Here is a 10,414-nt window from a genome sequence, read left to right on the forward strand (position 1 = left end):
TGGTTGTATTCCTGGTCTGACTGACTGTCTTTGTGTATTCAGGAGGTCACTGAGGAGAATGTCTGTTTCCAACTCGCTTGATTCCCACGACAGGTATTGCAGTAGTTTCAGCACATAGAAATATTAATAGTAGTAATAGTAGCACTCTAATACCGCTTTTCCACCAACGTTCGGTCTACACAGGGTTTTTTTACTCACACGTCAAACTGCTAAACATTTATTATTGACCACATTCCGCCTTCGTGGGAAGGGTTACATCGTACATCACTGACGTCACATTCCTCGTCACTAATATGCCAGAAACCGCTATAACTTGAGAGGAAACAGATAGATAGCTAGATAGATAGCTAGATAGATAGATAGATAGATAGATAGATATAACTACAGACCGAGTGTGACAGAAGCGTCGGTAAAATGGTGGATACATTCTTTTGCGTGTCATAACCCCAACAATATGACTATCTTGAAAAGCCACACCATTAAATTATTTTATCCCCCTTTATGTTAGCCAGATGCTAAACCAGAAGTTAGCTCGGTTGGGAATCCGGGTATTTTGACAGCCGGGAAGTCAAACTTTTTTGTCTTTAAAACATCACTGAGCAGCTGGTGATGAAACCTGGGTCTACTGCAGAGTCAACCGACCTGGATGTAGTGAGTTTACACATTCACATTTCCCACAGAAGCCAATGTGAGTGGGTTCAAATTGGATTTTTGACCAGTGGGAAAGAGGTATTAGTGTCAGTAGTGACAGTGTGTGCAGGATCACAGTTCTGATGTCCATCTGTATGTTTCTCTGGAAGACATTTTAACCAGACTCCATGGACAAACCACATGATGAATGGAAACTGTGAGGACTACAGGTGAGCCCCGGGCTGATGGGTAATGTAGTGTTAGAGGAGGTTGTCAATTTGTACTCTGAAAAGAGATTTTCGACCTGCTCGTTGGTAATCTGTCAGTCAGGGGGTTGTGGACTGTTCAGGTGTGTCCATCAGAGGACTCACCTTTACAGGTGTTCTGGGGTCAAAGGTCAGTGAGCATTTATCATGTTCTGGAGTTCTGACATGTCTCTGTTCTTCAGTCAGGACTTCATTCCTGACTTCCCCTACGAACCTGATGCCTATGATGAAGAACTCCTCAGGTAAATAGATGGACAGGTGGACCTTCAGATAGTTTTACCTTCACACAGTTTGACTTTCAGACAGCTGTGCAGATGTAGATTTAGAGAACATTAGCAGTGCCTTAGTCCTCATTCTTCCTCGAAGTCGTTCCTTATATCAAGTTTAGATATAGAGCCACATCAGCTGGACTTGGGTGATTAAACTCATCTGTACTCCTGTGATAAAATATTACGACTCCTTAACTAACAGGATGTTTCAGAAGAAAACCAAACTGAAGACTTGTTCTTCTCTTAGAGTACAAACAGCAGCTCAGTCATATTAATCAATTAACTCTTGTCAACAAAGAGAAAAACCATCTCAGTTATAAAAAGCTACCTGTGAAATTAATTTGGAGTTTGTCCATTGACATTCTCTGTAGTGACATTTCCAAATGTCAGTAAAGATTTGAGTGTGTCATAGAGCGGGTGTACAGATGTGTTAGATCACCTGAGCTGCTGATGTCAGACTCTCTGTTGAGAGCGACCTCAGACTTTCCCTCATTTCTCTCCCAGCATCCCCTGCTGTGTCCTTCAGGCCTAATGGGAAACTGAGTCCCGTGTTTCAGGTTTCTTTTCAGTTTTCTTCTTTGTTGGAGTTTGACTTCAGTTCTTCAGTGCCTTAAACTTCCTGTTTAATCGAAGGTTTTAACAGGTACGACAAGCCAATAGTCGTCATGGTGACTAACCAACCCCTCCTGCAGGTGACTTGTTGTCATGGTGATGTGCAGGTACAGTCGTCAGATGGACCGGCAGGATTATTACAGTCGCTCTCGGTCAGCTGACCAACGAGCGATGACCTACCGCCCTGGCTACACACGCTCCCACTCCACGGACAGAGCAGACTCCTCCCACCTGAGCTCCAGACGCTCTGCCCCCCCCTCACCTGCCCCTACCAGGTGACCTGCAGCTGACCAGTCAGAGAGCAGCTCTAACTCAGTGGTTGTTATGACTACACCCCTTTTCTTTTAACCCCTCCTCCTCTGCTCCCTGATTGGCTAACAGTGACATCACACCACTAACTACCTGCCGTCTGTCTGTGGAAATAACCTTTATTTTTCTTTTGTGCATGTTTTGTTTCTGTTCTATTTTCTGAATGAATGTTTCAGGCTGTTTGTCTGTTTGTTGTGTTGCATGAACTCCTGAAGACTTATGATTTCTGTTTCATTTAACTACACAGACAGTGACAGACTGACAGGCTCACACTCAGTGATGTCATTTATTTATAACAACTGTGTCTAACACTAGCTAACATTGGCTAACGTTAGCTAACATGAGCTAATATAAGCCCTGGGTGTTTTAAATTGATGTGTTTTATTTCTGATGTTGAACTGTTTCAGCACATGATCATGTTCCTTCTTCTTTAAAAAAAATGTCTGCAGCTGATATCAGTAAATCTTTCAACCAGTTTGTCAAAACGTACATAAGATTTGACTAGAATTTATGCAGTAGCTTTAAGTTAGTCAACATAGCTTAGCATAGCTTAGTTGACATTCCATCACCAACGACTAAGATCACTGTGGCCTCTGACCCTTTGACTGTGCCATCGCTGCCTTGCTCCCCTCCTCTCAGGTTGATAGTTTGATTCCTGTGTTTTTATTCCATTCAGGACAAATGCACGAGGCGGATCAACTCAGACCAGTCCATCAGGAACGCCAGTCTGTGGCCGCCGAGGACGCCAGCTGCCCGTCATCCCACCTAAAGGAGCTGGGGACAGAAGTGAGTCCATTGGTTAGCTGTCAGGTGACGCTTCTGCTGTGGTCACATGAAGCTGATCAGGAGAGCTCACAGTTAAAGCATCTGTGCTGTTTATTTCTTTTACACTTACACAAGGAAGTCTAGAACACAAGATCACAAGATCATAACTTCACAAGTACACAGGAACACAGGAACAATAGATGACAAAACACAGGAATACAGGATCAGCAGCTTGTTTAGAATATTGATCAGACTTTTCGTTTTTTCTCTTGTGTCATTAGAAACCAAACAAGGATGTTGAATTTGTGAGCAGACTGTTAGTGAGCAGACATCCAGTTCATGAGTCCGTCTGTTCATGAGACCATTCGTTAGTCGCTACTGAGGTCCAGCTGTGAATCATATTCATAAAAACGGAAAGATGATCATCTTGAGGATCTGCACTAGTTTGAACAAATATCTGAAAGAACACAGAGGTGGGGGTGGTCTAACAGTGGGTTCTGTCTTTCAGATGGAGAACCCTCTGACTGTGTGCAGACAGGTACTCACTGTGTGTGGTTTAACACCTGAGTGACATTCTTCACCTTAGAACTAGTACATTTAAAGCAGAACATGCTAGCACTCATAGTTTTTTCCTGTACTTGTTTGATACCAGGTAAGAGTTTGTGTTTCGGAACATATACTACATCCTCATCACATGTCAGTGTGCTGGGGCATGCTGGGAGATGAAGTCCCTCTAGAGGGTCCAGGTTTCTGTCCAAGGATGGTCTTCAGGTCTCAGTCTGCTTCAGACACATCAGACTTAATGAACCCTGAAGCTGTGTCATCCAACAGAATTTAGTCTCAGGATAAAGCCATAGCACTGTTATGAAACTATAAAGTGTCATGGAGACCGGGGGCTTCTCCTGGATCATTTCTAGAAGGGATGTACCCTGGTAGTCGGTCAGGGGATGCATTAATCAGACTTCTTATGTCCAACTGATGAGCTCTTTTCATCAAAATGTGTGATCAATTCTGAGCAGAGCGGGATCATATTTGTGAGGTCACATGAGGTAAGTCAGTCGGACTGACCTGTCCTGGTTCCATCCCAGCAAGTTGTGGAGTCTGTGTGTTTGTCAGGTTTAATGTTCAGTCAACAGGGATGCAGGTGACTGAGGACAATGTGAAGCACATTGATCTCAGTTTCTGTTGGAGGGAGGGTCATGACCGTTGAACTCAATGCAGAGCCAGGATGTAGTTTCTCTATTTCACCCCTGGATGCAATTTTTTTATTTGCCCTTTTAATCACAAAAAATACAACTGAACAAAGGTAAATATTTGCCACTGTTGAAGTTATGTATGTGTGACTTTGTCCTGCTGGGGAAATGGAATTATGAGCCCCAGTGCTTCCAGAGCTCCCAGTGGCCTTGCACAGGGTGTGTTACATTCAGCACCCATACTTCACTATATGTTGTACTGTATGTGATTGTGTATGTGACTGGTTGATAAGAAGGTGAGCAGTGGACTGGCTCAGGAGGTGGTGTGGTGTTGCTCTACCAGTGCTTGTAGGTCAGGTGAGCCTTCTGTTGGTCATCAGTGTTCAGACTCAGCAGTCTGTCTCCAACAACTCTGAGCCTTTTTATGAATAATTCGAATGTGGAAACACTTGAAGTTCAGACCAATCACAGCATGATGTGAGTGAGACTGTTAGACACAGCTGTCCTGCAATCCGGCGTCTGCAGCAGACTGACACCTTCAGACTCCACAGACAGTCTCCACAAAACCCCTGGAAGCTTCAGTCTTTGTCCATGCCCCTCTAATGACGGAACAGTCGGAGCTGGTCAGTCAGTGGACCAACAAATCAGGAAGTGGTTGTCCAAATTATTCAGGCAGGCGGGTCCGGAAACACCTGAGTTCTTCTGGTGCTTCAGGTACCTGCTCACCGTCAGGCTTCACCTCAGACTTTATCAGTGTTCTTGTTGTTTTAAGAGGTAATAGTAGTTTGTGATTGGTTACCTGTTGAGTTACTGATCATGTGATCATTCATCACCTCATTGTTTCTTTTCACTCATCTTTTCTTTTTAATTGTTGTCTTCCATCGTCATCATTTAAGCCACACCCACCACAGGAGTGTCAACTGCAACTGCTCCGCCCATGTATCACCAGACCCCTCCCCCTTTCCACAAACAAGCCCCTCCCCTTGTCAATCATCAACCGCCACCTCTTATACAAATCCAAGCCCCGCCTCCTCCTATAAGCACCCAAACCTACCCTCCTCCTGCACCTGCAACCACACCTGCACCTGCAACCATACCTGCACCTGCACCTACACCTGCAACCATACCTGCACCTGCACCTACACCTGCAACCATACCTGGACCTGCACCTGCACCAATATCCACACCCACACCTTCCCAAACAGTGTCCCAACCTCCACCCCAAGCCCAGGCACCTATTCAAGTCCCGCCCCCAGCCCCAGCACCTATTCAAGTCCCGCCCCCAGCCCCAGCACCTATTCAAGTCCCACCCCCAGCCTCGGCACCTATTCAAGTCCCGCCCCCAGCCTCGGCACCTATTCAAGTAACGCTCCCAGCACCTATTCAAGTCCCGCCCCCAGCCTCTACAGTCCATTCACAGCCACCTCCTGAACATGCCCCTCCTCCTGCTCCAACACCTACCCCTTCACCTACCCCTTCACCTGCCCCTTCGCCTGCCCCCTCACCTGCCCAGCCTCCACAGACTCCAGGTGTGTACATCACAGGATTGATATGTGTGTGGATGTTAAAAGAGTGTAGAACCAGTTGAACCAGTAGTCGGTTCTCCATCATGACTGTTCATTTAATCTGTCTTGTGTTCATCTTCATTACATAATGATGACATCACATCCCACCTGTGCTTGTCAGAACCAGACAGACGCTCCGCAACACCTGGAGGGACTAGGAAAGGTCAGTCTGTCTCAGGTGGCTCTGATAATGCGTTCAGGTGACACTTGTACAGGTGGACTGTTGGTGGTGTTGATGTTACTGTGATGTGACTAGTCCTACTGGTTTAACTGGTTTGTGTCAGAGTGCTCAGCTGGATAGATAGTCTGACCAATCATTTCTCTCTGCTATGATGTAGAGGTCACATGGGAGGACCAGCAGAAGAAAACAGACAATGGTATGATAACACCTGTTAGCCCCTCCCCCTGTAGAGTTGGGTTGCAACGTGTTAGTCCCCCTGAGGAGACTCACTAGTCCCCTGAGGAGACTCGTTAGTCCCCTGAGGAGATTCATTAGACCCCTGAGGAAACTCGTTTGTCATCCGATGAGATGATTAGAGGAAGTGGATCAGTTTGTGTGGTTTGGATTTCCTGCTCTTGTTTTAATGCGTCCATTCTTTCATTCTGTCTTCTTTGATGTTTCTGTCCGTCCTCGGTCATCGCGTGAAGGCGAGGTGTCAGCAGGTGAACTTGAACTTGTCAGCAGATTTGTTGTTCTCAGAAATTGAAAATCTGTTTTAAAAATTTGAGGCTGAAAACAGAATTTAGATAGTGTTAATGTCAGAAATGAATAATTACAGTGACATCTGGTCCATCTGATGATGTCAGACATTAGAGGGGTGATGTCAGGCATTTAAATACTTTAAAGTGACATCGCTGTATAACTAACAAACTATGACATTATCGTGATGTAATAACTTCTCCTCCTCCCTCTGCAGGTGTGATGAAGGATCCGTCAAAGGTGAGATGATCGAAACATAAAACATGTACACAATATATGCATCACTGATGATGTCATAGTCCAGCTCACCTGTTGACCTGTCCTGTCTGCAGATGAGGGACAGTCTGTCTTTCAAGTCATCAGACAGTGATGTCAGCGATGTGTCAGCCATGTCTACTGAAGTCAGATCTGTCAGCAGGATCAGGTGAGATCAGCAGCCAATCACAGACCAGGATCCTGTGTCCTGTGTCACGACAATTGTTAAATGTTTGTCCTGAGGGGGTGCCACAGGAAACAACACAGCAGTCACAGTGCATGTGATGTCGTGTGCCCCCATTTAACACACATCCCATAATGCATCAGTCAGTGGTTAGCATGTATACGTTCATGTTAGCACTTTTACATTCACATGTTTGTTCTATGCGTTAGCATTTTTTCTTTTCATTAGCATGAGTTCATTACTCTTCATCAATCTGTCTGCATGCTGCTGTTCTCTCCTCTCATTGGCTCACACAGTCAGGTGGAGGCTCTGCAGGGCCAATCGGTGGAGGTGGGGTCGGGGTCAGAGGGAACACAGGAAGTAGTGGGGGCAGCTGAGGGTGGAGCTGTTTTGCAAAAGAGTGAATCAGTGGAGGAAGGAGAGGAGTCGGAGCCTGAACCTGCAAAGTAAGAAACAGACCAATGAGATGCTCCAGATCATTCATCATAGCAACAGTATTGACCCCCCCCCCCCCCCTCCCCTCCCCAAGTGATTGACAGGTGGTCCTCTTCTCCTGCAGGGCAGCAGCGGCACCTGGAGCTCCCATCACAAAGTCATCGAGTGTTGGAGGAGAAATTTGTTCATTAGGGCGAAATGACGATGACGATGACGACAAAAAACGACGCTCAAGCTTTGGAGCAAAGATGATGGGAATGGTCGGACTGGGAAAGAAGAGTCAGAGTGCCTCACAGCTCAACCCTGAGGGTCAGTTCCACTTTACTCAGTGATGGTTTAAATGTTCAGGTGGACAATTAGTGTGCAGCCTCCTGCTGCTTTAATATTTGGCGTGATGTTTTATACCGATGACAACGTGTTGTATTTTATCAGTCTGCTTCGATGACCACCACACTTCTTCATTTAGCTCAAGTTTGTTCAGAGCTCTGTTTGGTTTAGCTGTTCATTTTCTTCTTCATTTGTCTCTTCCCTTCTGTCCATCCAGAGGAGGAGAAGAAGAAGAAAGTGGTGAGACTTCCTGTCCAGAGGAGTGTAGAAACCGGTCTGGCTGTCGAGTTTAAATCTCGTTTCACCCGACAGCTGAGCCGTGACCCAGACGCCGAGGATCCCAAACCTGGAGCGTGAGAGCGACTTCTGTCTCTGTTCTCACTCCTCTTCATGCTAAAATTTAATTTAAAAGAGGAGCGATGTTTTTGTGTTCTTAGAGGAATTTTAATATTTACAAATAAAATTTGTAATACATTTCAATTTTCTCTCTGTGATGAATGTATTCATGTGTTTGTATCTTCAGTCTGATATTTCCAGGAGTGAAGTTGGCATCAGACAAACAGTTCACTGGTTTCCTGGAGGGATTAGGCCCCGCCCAGCTGGCTGGACGGCAGACTCTGGCCACACCCCCTATGGGTAATGACCATTCAAAACTGTCTTCAGACTTTATGTAATACTCTACATCATCATTGCCATTTAATTTTTTTCCTGATAATACATATATTTTTCCTGATATATATGAATACCTGAGATAACACTGTTACCTGTGACACCATAACATGAAATGCTCTGATTGGCTGTGTGGTGGACAGGTGACATCCAAATTGGGATGGTTTACAGGAAGGAGCGTCTAGACGTGGAGGTGATCCGAGCACGAGGGCTGGTGGGAAAACAAGGCAACAAGAACACTCCAGGTAACACTGGTACACACTTAAACACACTAGTACACACTAATACACATTGTGGGTCTTAGTTCTGAACAACTGGAGTAGCTGCAAGATTTTTTGTGGGAGTCATTACAGAGTCGTTAAGGACGAGTCAGCTCTGAGTGTCAGAGTCGTTAGGGCCACTCATTGACCCACCAGACTTTGATGTGGGTTGCTGAGCTCAGGTGATCCCTGGTGAGCCCAGGTGTGTATGGTTGTTTAATTGCCTGGGGAGAGGTGTGAAATGGGGTGGTAGGCCACCTGGACTGCAGAGTCTGGGCCTGAGGAGTTAAAGACTCCTCGGGTCCAGACTCTGCAGCCCAGAATCTACAGTCCATCTCCATCTGAATCAGTCCTGTGAGGTTCACGATGTGAACGTGTTGTCCAGAGAAGACATACGGTTTGAAAGAGGAATAACAGAATCTATGTAAAAATGGAACGACTGTCCTTGAACAGAGGAGGTGGACTAAGACATCACTGATCACACACCTGTTTTTGTTTCGCACAAAGTACTTTCACCTGTTCACACTGTGTGTGTGTGTTTGTGTGTGTGTGTAGCTCCATATGTGAAGGTGTACCTGATGGATAATGGAAAGTGTGTGTTGAAGAGAAGAACTCGTTTGGCGAGAAAAACACTCGACCCTCTTTATCAGCAACAGCTGCAGTTTGAGGAAAACCCAGAAGGAAAAGTTTTGCAGGTAAATGTCACGTGATCAATCATCTGACTGATCGGCCATCTCACTGATCAGTTTCAAACAAACTCATTTCTGTCTTAATGATGTCACCAGCTTCAATCAGGATTCTCATGATCCAGAGCCAATCAGTCTGTTTTCATTTCAAGACTTCCTGTAGAGGATGACAACAGTGAAAATCTGTCAGGACATTTTTTAATGTAAAAACAAAGTTAATCTTGCTAAAGTTAGCATGTAACACGTTAGCATTCAATATACCAGATATTTGTGAGTTGCAGCCAGTTTGTACCCAACCTGACCTCTCTCTGACCTGTCTATCTCACCTGCCTGTCTGCAGATCATCGTGTGGGGCGACTACGGTCGGATGGATCATAAATCCTTTATGGGCGCTGCTCAGATCTTATTGGACGATTTAGACTTGTCAAACATGGTGATTGGCTGGTTTAAACTGTTTCCTGCCACCTCATTGGTGGACCCTGCTTTGGCCCCACTGACCAATAAGGAGACAGAGGGCAGCAAGTCCTAGCGCCAGGGGCTCACACCAACATTATCGCCATAGCAATGAGCCTGGAGTGTACAGGAGGGGACACACTGCTGGGTGGAGCCTAAAACAGTCCCATGATCCTCCTCTGCTGCTGCATGCTGCATGATGACACCACAACAGTGATGTCACGGGGAGGAAGAGCAAGGCTCCGCCCCCTGATGCTCAATGAGGAAGTGACTCTGAGTGAAGGTGGAGCAACACAGCAAAGGATGCCGAGAAAAGAAAAGACAAGAGGCCATGTGACCTGCAGCTACCAGCCAATCACAGCAGCTCCTCAGGAGTCACGTGACTGTTAGAGGCATGTCCAGAGTCATAGACCGATTTCTGTGACCACACAGAAACATGGCGGTCTGGAGACATTATGTTTTTGCATGGAACATTAGAACATAAGAACAACTGTTAAAGAACATGACAAATAAAGTTATTCTCATTGCAGAAAAATGTGTTCTAAATGACTGGTCTGCAAGGTTCTGCAGGTACCACATTGTCTGCTTGATAAGGTTCTGTCAGGATCACAGACACAACTCTGGTTCTGTGAAGGTTCTACAGATAACACAAGATTCTGCTGGTTCAACAAAGGTTATAACAAGTGACAGAGACAAACACCATGGTGACGGAGACGTACACCACCGTGACAGAGAAACTGCATAAAAATGTCTGAACTGAATTTAATCCACCAGAAAGTGATTCTCGTGAAGTGTCAAACAATACATTTAAATATGTAAACTGCTGATTTGATGAA

At 45.5% G+C, this 10,414-nt stretch overlaps 1 protein-coding gene across 8 annotated transcripts in view; it reads left to right on the forward strand.

Moving 5' to 3' along the window:
- LOC119016434 (regulating synaptic membrane exocytosis protein 2-like) overlaps positions 1 to 10,117 on the forward strand; it is a 39,292-nt gene extending 29,175 nt beyond the window's left edge. For 3 of the 8 annotated variants that reach the window (XM_037092218.1, XM_037092219.1, XM_037092221.1), the window contains 15 exons: positions 1,079 to 1,138; positions 1,885 to 2,052; positions 2,763 to 2,872; positions 3,360 to 3,389; positions 4,941 to 5,573; positions 5,731 to 5,772; positions 6,527 to 6,549; positions 6,642 to 6,733; positions 7,045 to 7,194; positions 7,308 to 7,492; positions 7,728 to 7,863; positions 8,034 to 8,146; positions 8,323 to 8,424; positions 8,995 to 9,134; positions 9,466 to 10,117. In XM_037092218.1, coding sequence (XP_036948113.1) covers positions 1,079 to 1,138; positions 1,885 to 2,052; positions 2,763 to 2,872; positions 3,360 to 3,389; positions 4,941 to 5,573; positions 5,731 to 5,772; positions 6,527 to 6,549; positions 6,642 to 6,733; positions 7,045 to 7,194; positions 7,308 to 7,492; positions 7,728 to 7,863; positions 8,034 to 8,146; positions 8,323 to 8,424; positions 8,995 to 9,134; positions 9,466 to 9,654 — 2,173 coding nt within the window. In that variant the 3' untranslated portion in view covers positions 9,655 to 10,117. The remainder of the gene's footprint in view (positions 1 to 1,078; positions 1,139 to 1,884; positions 2,053 to 2,762; positions 2,873 to 3,359; positions 3,390 to 4,940; positions 5,574 to 5,730; positions 5,773 to 6,526; positions 6,550 to 6,641; positions 6,734 to 7,044; positions 7,195 to 7,307; positions 7,493 to 7,727; positions 7,864 to 8,033; positions 8,147 to 8,322; positions 8,425 to 8,994; positions 9,135 to 9,465) is intronic. The other 5 variants (XM_037092220.1, XM_037092223.1, XM_037092222.1 and 2 more) reach the window with 5 other exon arrangements.
- The last annotated feature ends 297 nt before the right edge of the window (positions 10,118 to 10,414 follow it).

This window comes from Acanthopagrus latus, chromosome 3, assembly GCF_904848185.1.
Source record: "Acanthopagrus latus isolate v.2019 chromosome 3, fAcaLat1.1, whole genome shotgun sequence".
Lineage (NCBI taxonomy): Eukaryota > Metazoa > Chordata > Actinopteri > Spariformes > Sparidae > Acanthopagrus > Acanthopagrus latus.